The sequence below is a fragment of the Alosa alosa genome, chromosome 2 (assembly GCF_017589495.1).
Source record: "Alosa alosa isolate M-15738 ecotype Scorff River chromosome 2, AALO_Geno_1.1, whole genome shotgun sequence".
In the NCBI taxonomy this organism is placed as follows: Eukaryota; Metazoa; Chordata; class Actinopteri; order Clupeiformes; family Clupeidae; genus Alosa; species Alosa alosa.
The window spans coordinates 4,126,500-4,144,388 of NC_063190.1; the positions used below are offsets into that span (position 1 = coordinate 4,126,500).

General features: G+C 45.6%; 1 protein-coding gene across 5 annotated transcripts in view; it reads left to right on the plus strand.

The window, feature by feature from the left end:
* Nucleotides 1-17,889, plus strand: part of abr (ABR activator of RhoGEF and GTPase) — a 136,522-nt gene extending 118,633 nt beyond the window's left edge. For all 5 annotated transcript variants that reach the window (XM_048270610.1, XM_048270619.1, XM_048270629.1 and 2 more), the window contains 7 exons: nt 9,829-9,888; nt 10,323-10,432; nt 10,554-10,693; nt 11,733-11,867; nt 12,403-12,508; nt 14,253-14,403; nt 16,031-17,889. In XM_048270610.1, the coding sequence (XP_048126567.1) occupies nt 9,829-9,888; nt 10,323-10,432; nt 10,554-10,693; nt 11,733-11,867; nt 12,403-12,508; nt 14,253-14,403; nt 16,031-16,120 (792 nt within the window). In that variant the 3' untranslated portion in view covers nt 16,121-17,889. The remainder of the gene's footprint in view (nt 1-9,828; nt 9,889-10,322; nt 10,433-10,553; nt 10,694-11,732; nt 11,868-12,402; nt 12,509-14,252; nt 14,404-16,030) is intronic.

A 17,889-nucleotide genomic window follows, 5' to 3' on the forward strand; every position in this document is an offset into this window, starting at 1 on the left:
ATGCGCATGGCGCTTCTGCCTGTGCCTGTCCATGTCACACTCTCATGCACACACACACGCCTGTTCAGTCCAGACCACTAGTGCACGCTTTGGACACGTGCTCCAGAACAAAGACAGCGTGTGGTGAGGGAGATTTAAACTCAACTGTACTAACCTGACCCAGGGTCAGCACAAGGGCTTCACACACTCTCCCTCAATACTGACGGCTGTCCAGGGGCCAGTGTTTGTGTTTGTGGGACCTGAGGGGGGTGGTAAATATACGGCCGCATCACACACACCACACCACACACTCTGCATCCATCAGCCGTGTTTGATGTGCATGTGAGACTGTCACTCACTGCACCGTGACTTATGGCACAATAAATCATAGAGTGTGACATACAATAGGAACCATATTGCTGAGTGGATGTGGCCTAGCATTCTAGAGTCATTTCTTTGCTCCACATGACATTTCTGTTGCACTCTAGACTCATTTCTTTGCTTCACATGACATTTCTGTCATGCATGTCCTTTCAACAGCTCTGTGTATGCTAAAGGTGCAACTATAGGGTTTCAGTTTGGAAGGCAGCAGGATGAAGGGTTAGGGTTGCACATGGCTTGGCAAGTTAGCGGTAATTTCAGTGGAATGCATGGCTCCAGTCTTGGCTCTGTTTTTGTGGCTCAGTGTCCATGGCGACCTCTCAGCAGCTGGTGCTCAGGAAAGAGAGTTGAGGTTGTTGTGCTCCTTCATGTCGAGCTGTGCATGTGTGTCTGTGCGTGTGTGTGTGTGTGTGTGTGTGTGTGAGAGAGAGAGAGAGAAAAAAATTAGTAAAAATTGGTAAAAAATGGCTAGAAAGGAATATCAGATAACATTTTATTGTTTTTATATCTTTCTCTCTCTCTCTCTCTCTCTCAGACACACACTCGCACACCATGTCTCTCATGTCTGTCTGTCTGTCCATTCTTGTTGTAGTCATCTGCTAGCTGGCCGTGCTCCTCCACTTCTGGCATGTGTGCTCACACAGAGCCCCTCACAAGCGGGCCCATTCATCTGTCTGTTGACATATGCTGGAGCAGGAGGCGCGCTGAAGCTGCGTCTGATTTATGCTAAACAATACTAATTCACTCTCATGACTGCTTCCTCTGTGTCTCAAATTAGCTGCAGATTCTGGGTTAAACACAAACAACGGGATTGTATCCGTTTTTGTGTGAGTGTGTGTGTGTGTGTATATGTATGAGAGGGGGGCAAGGGGTGTTCTGGATGTTGCTGTTTCTGTCATACACTGAAATCAATCCCATCAGTCTAAAGCCGCTATGTTCTGAAAGGCACACCATTTTTGCTGGTAACATCTGGGATTTGTATCTCAGTATCTGCCATTTGCAATTGCTCTGCGTTGGCAGAGTGCTGGCCGAGTGGGCTGTGTTGCCGTGCGGTAACTGGAGACGGTGGTTCTGGCTGTGTTGGATGCAGCAGAGCGCGCAGCAGCAGCAGAGCCCCTACAGGGCTGGTGTTCCGGTGCCTCCGCAGACCCGGAGAGGAGTGAATCTGTTCTCTCTACTTTGCATGCCGCAAAGTGTGTGTGTGTGTTTTGGTGTGTGTGTGTGTGTGTGTTTTGGTGTGTATGTGTTTGAATGTGTCTGAGTGTGTGTGAATGTGTCTGAGTGTGTGTGTCTGTGTTGGTGTGTGTGTATGTTAGAGAGAGTGAGAAAGTGAGAATGAACAAGCAAGCTGGTGTGTGTGTGAGAGTGAGAGAATGACGTGAGGGTGTGTAAAAACTAGGTCTCTTCCTTGTACTGCATCTGCACTGCCAGCACTTTGAAACAGTAATTTATGTGCATAAGCTTACAGACCCCGGCAAGGGGAGAACAAAGAAATCAGGAGGCCAGGCCTTAACTCCTGAGCCCAGGGGCCGGGGCATGCAGAGGTCCATGCCCCGGGCGAGAGAGCATCCCCATCCCCTCGGCTCAGCTCTCTCTCTCCTGACACCGTCCACATAAGACCAGCAGGATTAGGGTGCCCGATACTCGGATTCACTGCATCGACCCCTCGGCCTGTCCACATACTGTAGGACATTACAGTAGATCAGTGGCACTGAGCACGTCTTCACATGGGCGCAGTCTGACTGCACTGCTGTTGCTGATATCCACCAGGTTTAAGTGCTTTGCGAGAGGGCGAGATTTGCTGATGTGCACACACACATCATTTACAGTATTGATCGCATGTGAGAGCTGTCTTCATCCTTCATCACCCTGGACTGCGGATGCAGACCCTCTTCATGTATTGTGGCAACACACTTAGATCATCCACGTATACACATATGCAACACCTGCACACACAGTAAAGCATGAAGCACAGGCCAAGTTGCCATTCTCAGCAGATCCTGGTGCACTACACACAGTGGCACATTTACACACATTTGCACGTATCACGGTGCTGCTTGTGCTCGCCTGCTGAATGAGGCTTTGAGGTCGTGTAGGTGTGACCCACCGCTTTTCTGAATGAAGTCTCAGTTGCAGGAGAGTGCGTGCGCACGTGTGTGTGTGTGTGTGTGTGTGTGTGTGTGTGTGTGTGTGTGTGTTTGGTGTATGTGTGTTAGCGTGCCTGAGTCAGAGACACCGAATGTCACAATGCAGCTTTCATCCTGCAGGGGAGAAGGAGAATGAGGGCATTAACCAGGAGAAGAGCTACACCTCTTAGCACAGCCACCACTCACTGAATACAGAATGAGAGAGAGAGAGAGAGAGAGAGAGAGAGGGAAGGAAGGAAGGAAGGAAGGAAGGAAGGAGAGTGAGGTTAGTAAGGGTGAGTGAGGTTAGTAAGGGAGAAAGAAGGAGGGGGGTGGGGGACAGAGGACGCAGGTTAATCGGGGACAAATGCAAGAGGAGGAAATGAGAGCGAGGGGGGGTACTGGACAGTCATGGCAGAGTTCTTCGGGGAGGATGATGGAGAGAAGGGCCACAGCGTCTGGTCTCAGGATAGCTGGCTGGTTTTAATTAACTCTGCGGAGAGCACAGGCAGATGTTTCAGCCAGGCCCAGACTGGCAGGCTGAAGCCGTCGCATCACATTCCATCTCAGTCCATTCCACAGTTGTCATGACGGTCACCGCAAGACAGTTTTACTTAACCACAACAGCACCACAGTCTAACACAACTACATCCATGCCATAGAGCACATTTACTTGGATTGAAAATTGTATTTAAAGCACAAAAACAATACATAAATGAATACACAGACAGCTCATTAACCTAACAATATCTCATTTTGGATGCTTTAATATCCAGACCAGGCTTTGACTTCCAGACTCAAGTTTCCCATTTTAGTATGGTGATTTTCGTACGGTACAGTGTCAGTGATTAAGAAGAGGCCAGTGGCCTCCTGGCCTTTTTAAAGGGCCTTGAAAATGCCAGCCGGCCCCTAATGGCCCCATTTACTGGGGAACATAAATCTTCCAGCAGTCACCTGCTGGGGACCCCCAGACCCCCCGTCCAGCGTCCTATTATGCCCTGCGTCAGTGGCTAACAAGGCCCCCCTGATTGGATAATGAATTCCACAGGGAGGGGTGCAGGGTGCCGGGGATGACCCTCTCCGCTCCCCCGCTGTGTTGTAGCGCTGATCCCCACCCTTGCCGGGGAGAGAAAGGCCTCTGTGGTGGCGAGTTGCTCTTTACGTGGTGTGGAAGGTCACAGTGGCGCTGCCCTTCACACCGCCTCCCATTCATCATGTAATTAGTCCACTAGTGGCTTCCCTCTCCACTCACGCCTCATTTGCAAAGACTATTTCAGGGGTCTCTTTCGTCTTACTAACAAGCCAATGTTCATTAAGTTGGCTAAGTGTGATCATTTCTGACAAGTTGTACTAATCTTGGTGCTAATATCAATTTTTTAAACATTGCATTTGTTCATACTCCTGTTATTATTTTGGAGGGTTTAAAGGGTTAACATACTTCTACTTGTGGATCAACTTAAAAGTAGTTAAGCCCGGTCGGCATGATGGACTGTGTTGTGTTTGCTGTAAGAGGCCTCGATGACTCTCCTCTCCTCTCTTAGTCATCGGAGAAATTAAAACTTCCTGTATGGCGCTTGTTCACTTACTGGAAACCACTCAAACTCAAGCAAGGTCTGACATCAGCGAAATGCATCAAGTCTCTTAGGTAAATATTAGAGTGACCCCACTGCAACCCCAGAATAGTTCTGTAATTACACCAGTGTTCCCACAAATCAGCCGTGTGAGCGAAGTGCCAGGGCTCACTATGACACTTTTGGCCCGACTCGAAACAGGAGAAGTTGATAAGAAAACCAGATTCATCGGCATTCTGTGCATGGCGCGTTTAAAATGCCATTTCAGTGATGTGTTTCTTGTTTTTTTTTTATGGGGAAAGTTTTTCATTGTTTATTCAGCAGAGGTCAGCAAGAGGCTGCCAGCGTCGTGTCCTTGGATACAGTACATGCGTGTGTTTTTCTCCTCATGTGTGTCTCATGGAAGACTCTCAGACTGTATCTTCACTCATGCATTGGCAATGTATGTTATGCAAAAAGCTCTGTGTTATATAAGACAGAGACAGGAGAACTGGGCCAAAGCCAGACATGCTAGCCTCCATACATTCACGCCCCTCCTTCACTGTCAGTGCTTTCCTCAGCATCTTAGCACAAAGACATGGGCCACCATTGGCTCCTTTTGAGTCACTATGAGCGTGTTTGTACCCATGACCAGGAGAAACAAGCTCTCATGCGTTGGTGTTGAACAGCATCCGTCCATCGCCATGTTCACTAATCGCACATCCCTTTCCCCCCTTCTTGCCAGCGGCAAACAGCACCGCCCACATCATACATAGCCCAGTCATGGGATGACTCTCAATGTTGTAAACAAACAAATGATTTCCTGTTTAGATTGAGATTCAACAAAACAAAGCCCAATGTTGATATTTAGTTTTTTGAGACAACAACAAGAAAAAAAAAATCATGGCTAATGCACAGTGATAGACACAGCTGCTAATTAAAATGAGTTTTGGAGGCAGCTAATTAAAACAGGGAGTCAGACGATGAGTATTTAGCCATCCGAATGAAAGCCCTGGAAAGATGAGCACAATCCACTAAAGCCCTAATGAAACAGGGGGAATGAGCGTGCCATATCAGAGAGCTTCTTTTTAATTATTCATCTCGGGCAATGGCAAACGCAGGACCTTTCCATCTCCATTCTAATGAACCCATTAAGATTAAGGTTTTATTAGCTCTGTATGAAGTTTAAAGGGAGCTTTGTGCATGATTTCATAGCTCTTTTGCACATCATTTGAAGTGATTTCTTTGCCTTTCGACAGCGGGTACTGCTTTGTGTTTTATTTGCCTTATTACAGTATGTGCTGTTGTACCACAATGGCAGTCCAGCGTTGTGCTGCCAGTTGTACTTTGGTTAATGTTTATGTTACAGCTATGTACAAAAAAACAGCCGACAGCTTTACTTTTTAATAACTGTAATTTAATATGCTGTCGACTGCAGCTATTCATAAATCAGTCCTTGAGCCGACAATGATTACTCTGGTTTATGTGCATGCGGTCACATTAACCCAAGCATTTGCTGTGCACATGCGCACGTCTCTGTACACAGACATACAGTATGCACAATGAGGTTTGAAGGCCTCCAGCTACAGAAGCCTAGAAACAAGTGGTCACCACATGAGTCTCAGAGTGCGGCCCATAGCCACGTCGGTGTCGGCTCACGTCGTCTTGTGCTACTCTACACCAAAAAAAAAAAACTAAATGGGATGAGAGGAGATGAGAGGATCCCCTCTGCAGCAAGCAGGAGGTCTTATCTGCTCACACAGACACGCACGCACACACACACACACACACAAAACACACACACACACACACACACACACAGCCCACCACTACCACCAGCAGATGACCCCGTTGAGCACTCGTGCCCCGAGGCCCAGCCTGTAGCAGGCGGGTGGGGGAGATGGGCTTTATGTGCCTCTGAGGCCTGTTGGAGGGATGCCTGGCCTGCCGCAGCAGCAGTAGCAGCAGCAGAGTCTGTGGAGAACGTTGAGGGGAACATGATGTTCCTGCCCTGCCGTCACAGAGGCACACAGTGGCTGAGCCCACAGAGGAACTCAAAGGGACACAGTGGAGAGCCATACTGCCTTGTCACAAACAGTTGCACACATTCTGTGCAGAATTTTGGGATTGTTCCCTCTCTCACACACGCACACTGTTCGTCTTCTCTCTCTGTCTTCTCTCACTTTTCTCTGTCTCATAACTCTTTCTCTGTTTCTCTCTCATCTATAATCATCTGTTAACATTCAATGCCCACATGCGCGTATAATTACAAAGACAATAATGACTGAATTTGAAACAGAGCTTGAGTTTATTGTCTAGTCAGATAGACTGACGTCAATGGCAGTTTTACTGGACATATGTTCAGGAACTCTTCCTTTGTCTGGCCAGATTGATATTTAGAGGAAATAGGAAAGGTGTTTAAAAAGGTCAGCAGTTTTTTAATCCAAGCCATGATTGGTATATGGTGGTTTTATGTACATCCTCCACTTTGTTCTTCTTCTGCATGTGCTATCAATCTGAGCCTAGGTTGGTTTCAGAGATAAAACACTGGCATACGGTTTCTTCTCCATTTAAAGATTAATGAAAACAGACAGTGGAGTCTTTGGTCTTTGTCTTGTCCCGCTTTTGATCGCTATATCCTTCGGATATGCTTTGTAGTACAGGAGTTACTCGCCATTCTGATTGGCTGTCAGCAGGTCAGTCAAACAGCCCTCCAAACCTTTTTGGACATTCTTTATTGTAGCAGTCTGTGGGCACAGCACTCATTCATGTGATCAGTAGCCTGCATCTAAGGGAAGTTTTTTCATGAACCCGATATGATTCTTTTCTCATCAAGCCCTAAGCTGAGACGGCCATGCTTAAATCTCTCCTGGAAATCAGTTGCATACTCTGTTGTAAGTAAACCAACCCACAACTATGGGGTACTTTTTTTTTTTTTTTTTTTAAAGGCGGCTTGGGATTATCCCTTTAGCCATAACATTTCCCATGGTAGGGTAGATAGAACTGGAGAGATGTGGTTCGCTCCTGTTGGGCTTTCAGTTTCTGGGCCAAGCGCTCACCGTGGCCTCTCAGCAGGTCAGTCAGTGGGGCGCATTAAGAGATTTGCTCTGTAGGTCCTCTGGCCCTGCTTGACTCCATATATTTTTAATAACGTCTGTACTCAGGGTTAAATTGAGAGAGACGTGGAGCAAGGAGAGAGAGGAAGGGGGGAGGCAGCCGCGTCCGTGGAGTTTGGGAGCCTTTTTTTGGGGAGCCCCTGGAGGACTCATCAGAGAGGGAGCTCTGGGCTTCGGTCCAAAGACAATTCTGGCAGTGGCCTGTACAGACCCAAAATGCAGTGATTAGCCCGGCCTCATTTTAAAGAGCCCAATCCCTGCTGTGAAAATGGGCACCAACACAGATCAGGTCTTAGCAGCCTGATTTCGGATGTCAATTTTATAATGAGGCTAATTAGAGCGATAGCCGTCTCGATGAATACGGCAATAAGTAGTAGTTCATAAGTGATTCGCTAGTAAAACAGAGCGCCTTGTGTTTTTAATGAGCAGATAATAGTGAGAACACTAATGTAATCACATAGTTGTAGTTACCCGTAAGTGATGGTGAGCTACAGAGTGGGGAAAGCGACTGCGAGAGATTGTTGTCGTGAAATTCGATCTGGATTGCTTCAACATGGTCTGCAAGAGTAATGATAATTGAGTGTGGTGATGCTGTGGGCTTTGTGCGTGCAGCAGTTCTCAGAAACCTCACAAATGAGAGCTAATGTGAGTTTGACATGAAGAATTGAGTTACACATTCGCGTCTCGAGGCGCATAAAGGAAGTTTACAGTAGTCTTACGTTGGCGTTAATCGTCGAGGGAGTAAAGCATTTTCAGCATGCCCTCTTTTCCTTTCTTGGTAACTGACTTTGTGAAATTTTCCTCAGCATCTTTTTTTTTGGCATCATATCCTTATTGTGGCATAATTGTCATATGATTTGTGTACTTTCCTCAAAACAGTCATCTGAAGCTTCTGTTGTTTCGTTGTGCGTAGTGTATTCCATGTATGAGACTCTTTACTCCACTCCTGAGTCAATCTTTACAACACACACTGAAGGCAGTCTGAGTCAATCTTTACAACGTACACTGAAGGCAGTCTGAGTCAATCTTTACAATGTACACTGAAGGCGGTGTGCTTGTTAGCGGCCGCAGTTGAGTTGGGCTGCTAAAGCCATCGGCCGTGTCCTGGAGGCCAGATGCCGAGCGTAGCTCTGGAGTGTGTTTGTATCACCCCCTTGTCCGTCCGTCCTGAGAACGCGGCCTGAGAGACAGGTTCCCCCAGACGAAAGCCTGCGCTTCATCATACCAGAACCATGTTGCTCACTGAGTACTGAGGGAAAACCCCTGTCAGCATAGGGAAAGCATCTGTGTGTGTTTGTGTGTGTGTGTGTGTGTGTGTGTGTGTGTGTTAATGTGTCTGTGTATGTGAGCATTGGAACCATCTGTGTGTGTGTGTGTGTAATGTGTGAGTGTGTGTCTGTGTGTGGTTGTTTGTGACATTAAACTTGTTTTAGAGCAGTGTGGGCCTCCAGATGTGTAAACAGAGACGGGAACAATGTCGGTCCGTGACACAGGGGTCTTTCTCATAGCCGGAGAGGGCCGGACTCAGCAGGTGTCTGCGCCTGCAGCACTGTTAGCTCAGAGGCCATGTGCTGAGGCCTGTTTTGGGATGTAGAGATGCTTTCACATTTAAGATTAGACTCACTGGAAACTGGAAAGAAGGGAATGGCTGCTCCCAGGAGACTTCATCCCCCATCCTGTTTGTCAGAAATACCACTGCTTGCTCACACACAAAAAATGCACATGCAATGTGTGTTACAATGAGTGTATACACACACACACACACACACACACACACACATTGCCTTACTACAGAATTCACTTTATCAGATAGTCCTCATCCCACAAATTGAAAAAGAAGAAAAGGCTTGATCTGGAGTTCCCAGGGATTTTTTGAAGAAGTAGGCTGGACTGTTCGGGAATTTCCACAGGGGAGGCAGATGGAAAACTGTCTTCAGAAAAGACTGTTGCAGAAAATAGCCCACCATCTGATGTGGAAACTTAATTATGCCTTGTTTGTCAAGGACAAACAGTAGAGGCTGAAATTCTTGGAAATAGCAAGGTGTCAACCTACAGTATTATCTGGAATCGGAAAAACAACAGAACTCACACGCTCACATTTGCTCACATTTTTACATATATTTAGGGGGGTTTTGTTCCCAGCTAAAAAGCTCTTAGCATCTTGGCTTTGTGACGTCACCTTTCTGCTGGGCCAGTGTCCTGTTCCTCTCACAAACACCAGGAGAGAGGAAGGCAGTGGATGGGGGAGTATGAGGTTGATGATACACAGGGGAACTTGTTGAGCAATGTTGCCAGGAAATGTAGTGTTGTTTTAGTGGTGATGTTCGGGCACTTTCCCTTTGATATTGGGCAAGTGATTTTTATCTGGAGATATTTAATCATCAGAGGGCAGCTTGCTGCAATCATCCAATCCGAAAGTTAATAACCGGTCATGTGATTACCTAGCAGCATTGCTCAACAAGTTGCTCCATGCATCATCACCTGTGGACTAACTCCAGATATGGGCTTCAGGCTGGGCCAAGCAGGACGGGTTACTCAAAATGCCTTAACTATTAATGTCTCCCAAATGGCTTTTAAAGGAATGTCTTTAGAACGGAATGAGAATTTAATATGGCCTTGAATTTGCCTTGTAAAAGGGGAATGAAATAATAATCTTTCTAAATCTTTTCTTTTCAGCTCGATCCACAGACAGTGCAGTCCAAGAATTGGCACATGGATGTGATTGAGATGAATGGGGTAAGTCTGCATGTAATTTAGTTCAAAATGGAAGGCATCTTGTCTTCATGTTCCTTTAGTCTTATGATTAACTATCATTCTCCTGCTTAAAGTATGAAAGAGTTCCAGGAGGGTGCATCGAGCGTGAGGCGTTTTTTGAAACGTCAAATTGAAGTAGTCATTCTTTCTCACCATCATCCTCATAGTTCTCATAGCTCACAAGTGACAGGAAGAGTGATTTAACAACGTTAAATACCTCCCTCCTCCTTCTCCTACACACACACACACACACACACACACACACACACACACACACACAGCAACGGCAAAGTGATCAAAAGCAAAGAACAAAAAGTAGGGGAAAAAACCTTTGTGTGAAGTCCTTGTCACACTGTGCATGTGACTGACTCTCTCACCCCCCACCCCCTCCCTCTTCTCTGCCTCATTTCCCACAGATCAAAGTGGAGTTCTCCATGAAGTTCTCCAGTCGGGACCTGAGCTTGAAGCGGACTCCCTCTAAGAAGCAGAGCGGGGTCTTTGGGGTCAAAATCAGTGTCGTAACAAAGTAAGACTTGCACCTTTCAATTTGACCACTTTAAACCATTTTCTCCCTTATTGTAGCATATTGAATGTTGCTAGCAGCTAACCATCTTTATCTCCAACCTCCATGCTGCGTTTCTGCCCAGGCGCGAGCGCTCCAAGGTGCCTTACATCGTCCGGCAGTGCATTGAGGAGGTGGAGAAAAGGGGCATCGAGGAAGTGGGCATCTACAGAATCTCCGGGGTGGCCACGGACATCCAGGCCCTCAAGGCAGCATTTGACACCAGTAAGAGCCTCACCACTATTAAGTCTTCATCCTCAGCCTCACCACTATTAAGTCGTCATCCTCAGCCTCACCACTATTAAGTCTTCATCCTCAGCGGTCTTTAGTAGCCATCATCACCATCTGTCATAGTTAAAATGAGTATAGTTAATTATCATCATGTTATTATTATCATTATTGTTTCAAACTTAATTTATGTCCCCAAAAGACCCATGAAGAGAAAAGCCCCTCGTAATTATTATCACCGAGGCAAAACAATAAATACCATTCCAGAATATATCAAATGACTCAAAACAGCACATTCCATAAGATGTAACACATTGTAATAAAGTGATTGTAGGGAGTTAACACTCGGCTTGTTTTGAGGCCTGCTCATTGTCAGAGCTGAGAGGAAGTAGCTGAAGTGGACTTCTGGGACTGTGTAATGCAGCTCACAGCTTCAGCTCCTTTTCTCTCATTTTCACTAGCAGATGAAGAGGGTGTGGAGTGAACAAAAGGGATGGAGAGAGAATTCCTTGTTTTCTCTTCTCACCTCCCCTTCTTGTCCTCCCTCTCTCTCTCCCTCCCTCTCTGGGGTCCCACCGGTGGGCCTGTCACACTAGGCCTGCGCCACATGTGTGAATTCGGGGCGGTGTGTGGGAAAGAGCAGGCAGGCAGGGCCGACTTGACTTGCTCCAGCTGCCAGCTGTGCCTGAAGACCTGCCTGCCTCTCTTATGGCCCAATAAAAACACAGCGAGGCCAACGGCCCAGGAAATGTACCATGAGTGGCAAAATGGGTCCAAGCTGTAACAAAATATTATGTCATATAAAAACCTGGGGCTCGATTAACCCCGGTCGGAATAAAGAAAACAGCTTAATTTAACGGTTCAGTTTGTCTCATAATGGCTGCATACTCTCGGCTAATGTCAACTCACCCATGCTTCCTTCTTTCTCTTTTCTCTTCTCTTTCTCTCTCTTTTCTTTCTCCTTTCTCTTCCTTTCTTTCTTTTCTCTCCTCTGTTGTTTCTTCTCTGTCCTCTGCCCTGTCCTGCCCCTGCATAGATACCAAAGACATCCTGGTGATGCTGAGTGACATGGACATCAACGCCATCGCAGGGACCCTGAAGCTGTACTTCCGTGAACTCCCGGAGCCTCTGCTCACTGACCGCCTCTACCCGGCCTTCATGGAGGGCATAGGTATGGCTCACCCCAATAACAGCTCTTAGCGCAGGGGGCAAAGGTGCATCTGGAGACACATCTGTGTGCCGTTTAATGTTGAGGAAATTAGCGCTTACAAGAGGCCATAGGTCAGGACCAATGGGGCTAAAGGGTCAGGATTGGTTTTGAGAGATTAACTGGGTGTGTGTGTGTGTGTGTGTGTGTGTGTGTGTGTGTGTGTGTCGGTGTGTGTGCCACTTTCTGTTACTGAAGAACCAGTTATTGCCTGGAGTCTGGAGATGTGTTTGTAATGTATGGGGGGTCAGATTTAAATCCTAAGCCTGTAGTCACATGTGTGAGGACGCATTCTGCTATCAAAATGCAACCTGTGATGAGGTAGAACATCAGAGGAGGTAGAGGGAAATAAAAGGTTGACATGTGTTGATGGATTCACCTGACCTGAGTCTCCTTTTCTCTCCTCCTCTCCTCTCCTCCTTTCCTCTCCTTTTCTCCTCTCTTCCTCTCCTGTCTTCCTCTCTTCTTCTCTCCTCCTGTCCTCTATTGTCCTCTGCAGCGCTGTCTGACCCTGCTGCCAAGGAGAACTGCATGATGCACCTTCTGCGCTCGCTGCCCGACCCCAACCTCATCACCTTCCTCACCCTGCTGGAGCACCTGAAAAGGTATGTTTTCTACACACAAACACACACACACACATACACACACGTGCAAGTATGCAGGCACAAACACAAAACCAACACAGGCACACATGCACACAGATATATGTGAATACAGACACATTAGTGGTTTGCAGTCCATGTCCTCATGATGAAGTCTATGACATAATAATGATACAGTTGCAGTTGTGTTGACTGGTAGTAGTACAGTAGTAGTGGTATCCACACACACAAGGTGGTCATGTGGCCTAAAAGAGGTTGCCAGTTGAGCTCTTTTTCATCCTGTGGTTGCCTCTGGTCCTTTTTTTTGACTCCCCTCCACCGTGATGTTTAGCGTTTCATACACTCTGTTGGAACCACGGGGGAAAAGCTGCAGTTGCAATCATCTGTCCACAGGCCCTCAGGTCAGGATAGCAGGCCGAGCAGAGGCTCACGTGTCTGGGCCAGCAGAGCCCTCTCTGCTTCAAAACAGAACCATGGGTCTGGGAACATAGGAAAGGGCCCTGCCAAAAGCTTTATAGAACTTTCTAATACATTTAGTCATTTAGCTGACACTTTAAACCAAAGCAACTTATAAAAAAGGAAACAATCAAGGTATGGTGTGACTAGGACATAAAATAGTACTTATTGCTGCACTAACATGTCCTAGTAATAAGTCATAAGTACAGTAGGTAGAGCTCAACTACTTTGTCTCTTAGTAAAAGCCAAAGAAACCCCTTTTGGGTACATTTTACTAACTGTGCTTAGCAGAACCAAAAAACAGGCCCTGTGGACTTTTTACCTTTCTCAGTATCAGTATCAGGACCTGGTTTGCACTTGGAGACAGCTGTGGAGCCTTGGGTCTGCTAAAGACTTTTAGGCGTCCTCAAGCACTTAACATGTCAACAGTCGAACTGGAGTGAGGAAGGAATAACAAAAGAAATGAAAACTGAGAAACTGACGTTACCCAGAAAGCGTTTCCCCCTGCTCTGATAGTGCGTTCTCTGCCGTGTGAGTCTAGTCATCAGAATGTGCTGCTGGAGGTGGCTGAGTGTCTGACTGGGTGTGAGAGCTGCTTCCTGCCTCCTGCTCTCCTCCCTCTCACTAGCTGTAATTGTAGTTTCACACATCTAGAGAGAGCGCCTTTGCCCTCAATGCAGTTATTGGTATGTTACAAGACAAGGTCGACTGTGGACACCTGCTGGGCAGTTTGATAATTGCAGGCTTGTTTGATTTGTGTGTGAGCAAACATCTTGGAGGAGGACGGATGACTATGAATGAAGGAATGATTGAATATATCATTTGTATTTTTGAAATTTAAATGGGTGTATTCCTTAAATAATTATAACACTAAAACAAATGACACTGCTGCATCAAATGTTCAAAAGTTCTGTGAATGTTATATTCAGTGCAACATCATAGTACAAAGAAAATATTATGTGATTATTACAGAAAATTGTAAAGTAAAAATAGTTTAATATTTAAAATTGCCTTGTGGGATATCCACTGTCAAAAATAATGTCAACAGATTTGTTGTTGTTTGATGATACTGTTCAATTTAAAAAACATCCTGTGATATTTTCAGCACCACTATAGTTTTTGGTTGATGTTCAACTTCAGTAATTTAAAAACTATTATTAAAAAATAAAATTAAAAATTATTATTCTGATAATTCAATCTGCATGTCTGAAGTTCAGCTCTTTTCACTGCTGTGTTGAGTTTGTCATTGTTATGTCTGAGTCTGACTGGAGGTTTTGATTGGCTGTTCCAGAGTGGCTGAGAAGGAGCCCATCAACAAGATGTCGCTGCATAATCTGGCCACGGTGTTCGGCCCCACCCTGCTGCGGCCCTCAGAGGCCGAGAGCAGCAAGGGCCACGTCACCCTGGCCTCCGACATCTGGTCACACGACGTCATGGCACAGGTGAGGAACAAATGGATGAACAGAAGCCTGTGTGTGTGTGTGTGTGTGTGTGTGTGTGTGTGTGTGTGTGTGTGTGTGTGTGTTATGAGAGAGAGAGAAAAGAAAGAGAGAGAGAATGAGAATGTGTTTACTGTATTTTCAGTTTAGTTCAGTTCTATTTTTATGCCACCATAACATAACAGTACATTAAGGCACTTTACAGAGCCCAGCTTCAACATGAACCTTGTTTTGTCGAGTGAGTGAGTGAGTGAGTCTTTGCATTACATTTGCAGGTGAGCATATATGTAGGACAGAGAGAGAGAGAGGGGAGTCGGAGAGATTTGGAGGAAAGGGAAGGACAGGAAGACGGACAGACAGATAGAGAAAGATGTGGGGTGGGAGTTAGTACGTGTTTATGTGACCGCTCGGTCCCACAAGCTGAGAGGGCAGTCTCTGACCCTGCTCCAAATAATCCCACAGCTGTATTTAGACTTTTGGGAAATTCGGCTCTCCCAACACACACACACACACACACACACACACACACACACACACACACACACACACTAGTTCTTACACATCTCAGTCTAAGTCTCACACACAAACATACACACGCACACAGACTTGTCATCATAAATGCTGTCTCATTGTCTGACACCCACACCCACCCATACAGTAATGGTAACAGACAAGTACGGTTTAACATGTTTAGCTTATGTCTACTGTTGCTTTTGACACCCATGTAAAACTCTATGAAAGGGAAAGACATGGAACTGAAGTTCTTACTGTGTCCTACTATGACTGCTGCAGTACTAGATGATACAGTGTTCTGATGGAAAGGTTGTTCAGAGGAATGTGCTGTAGATAGCAGGTGATTTGACTCATGAATCAAGTGCAGATTGATGATGGTGTATTCCGGAGATGGGGATTTGGAAAGATAATCTTATTTGAACAGGAAGTGGTGAGCGCTCTCTCCAGCCAAAAAGAAGCATTGAAGCCAAATGTGCTGTGAGGGACTTGTTTATCATTATCTGTTTATCATTATTTGTTTATTATTATATGATCTTTGAAGGTAGTTTGTCACGAATGAAGCCATAGTCTATCTTTGTCTTGTGGCTTAGTGTCGTTAGGGCAGGAAAGAACATGTCTGCATGAATAGAAAATGTAACACATGTGCAATACTAACACTGTATGTGTCATAGTAAAGTCCTCAACAGGAAGTTAAGATTCACTGGTGGCTTGTCCTATAAATGTCTGATGCTTTTTTTTTTACAGCCGTGGGAAATATGTCAGTGTTGTGATACGGGCTCTTTCACAGACGGCCCAGTCAGTCAGATTGCAGATCAGTCAGATATACTCACTTGTGTCACTAAATTAAATAGCATTGAAGGCTGATTGGAGCGACAAGAGCCAACAAATGAAAATAAAATCAAATAAATTTAAAAACATTTTTTAACAATATCGATTTCGCTTTTTATCCAAACAATGTCCATGTGTATGTGCGCACTATCTGACCTATAAATCCCTGTGTGTGTGTGTGTGTGTGTTTGTGTTAGTGTGTGTATGTGAATGTATTTGCTTCCATGTGTGTGTGTGTGTGCGTGCTATCTGACCTATAAACCCTGTGTGTGTGTTTGGTGGTCTCCAGGTCCAAGTGCTGCTGTACTACCTTCAGCACCAGCCCATCTCCTTCAGTGAGCTGAAGCGGAACACCCTGTACTTCTCTACTGATGTCTAAGTCCCTGAGAGAGACAGAGACTGCTGCGGCAGCTGCCCCCCCTCCCCACCCGGCCTCCCAAACACCACAATTCTCTTTTACTGCACGGGCCCACACCAGAGGGAGGCCAGGAGCCATTGATGACAGCGGGAGGGTGCAGGGACCCTGCGCTCCATACATACATTCATTCCATTTGTCACGTCTGTTGGATGGTCATCCTCTGTCCAGGGAGCGCCTGTCTGGCGTCCAAACTGGGGAATAACTGGAGTGGAGCTCCCCTTCCAGACCGGTTCCTCAGAATCGTGTGACGTTTATAGTCAGTACACCCCCAATATGATGTGATTCCCCCAGAATGCCAAGGGTGAAATCTGGATCCGAAACCGTCCAAATACTTCGGCCCAAGGACACACCTGCCAAATACCTTCACACATTCCTTCACTTTGACCGTGCCCCATCTACAATCCTCCTCACACACTTTCTCCTCTCTTGTGTCACTTCTCTTTATGTGAGCGTGCTAGTGTACGCCAACGTATGTGTGTGTGTGTGTGTGTGTGTGTGTGTGTGTGTGTGTGTGTGTGTGTGTGAGAGAGACACACATGGGAAGCCATTCCTCTAAAGGGCTGTGGAGTCTCCATAGCGATCCACCTGAGGCCTACTGCGCTGCAGAGGTTGACACCAGCTTGTGGTAGTTAGAGGTTAATCTCCCACGGGCTTCCCTCCTGCCACGTCCTCTGTCCAGCGATCAGCTCCTGGGTCCCAGAGCCCTAGGTTTCTCCTTTACGTCTCATCTTTTTATCAGCAGAGGCATTCCAGTTTAAACAACACACACACACACAAATGGCATTTACATATTTTATAAATATTATTTGTTCAGTAGTTTATCAGTTTGCTTTACTTCATTTCAGCTTTGCGCATGTGATTTAGAGGGCAGGGTGTGTGTGTGAGTAAATGTGCGATTGTGTGTGTGTGTCTGTCTGTCTGTATGATGGACATGCATTTGTATGTGTTGGACTGTGTTCTTTTCTTTTTCTTTTTTGCCGAGGCCTGAGTGGAAACTTGAGCTTCTTGAAGGCAGTGACAGTTTAAGGTCCCCCTTCTCTTACCGTGGGGGAGGTAGGAGTGCAGGCCAGATTTGCCCTATTTATTATGAATATATTATGTGTGCCTGTACAGTCCCATACAACTAGAGAACTTCTCCATGATGTCCATTGTTTGACCGTTTTTGAGTTTTGAGGTAGTGATGATTGCTTTCTTTTTTTATTACATTTTGACAATTTATCAGTGAATCATTATTTTTTAAAAGTTTTCATGGTATGCAATATTTGTGAAAAAACAAAAGAATAAAAGAGTCATGGTTGATGTAAAAACTTTTTTTTCCCTCCCCTCCATTCAAATGGTTGCAAGCCTGATCCAAGCATCCAATGGAACTCCAGTGTAATCCGTTGGGTGGTTTGTGTAGTTGCCCTCATTGCATGTTCAGCTTGTCAGTCAGATTTTGGGCAGGTGATATTCTGGTAGTTTTCCACAGGCTATTTTTTTTCTACATCGGCGACCTTTCATCAGAACTTAATGCAAAGCCAACTTTTCAGCTTCAAGCCTGTGACATATCTTACAAGTAAGCACTGTTAGATGAGTACGATTTGATATTTTTAATATAAGATTAAAATAAATAAAAGGCTGTTGTATTTTACTTCCTTTGGGGAAGAATTGAGTATACTGTATTAACAATAATGGTAAGTGTTGATGTGAACTTTTTTTGTAAAACAAATAAAAGTCTAAGAAAATGGTTA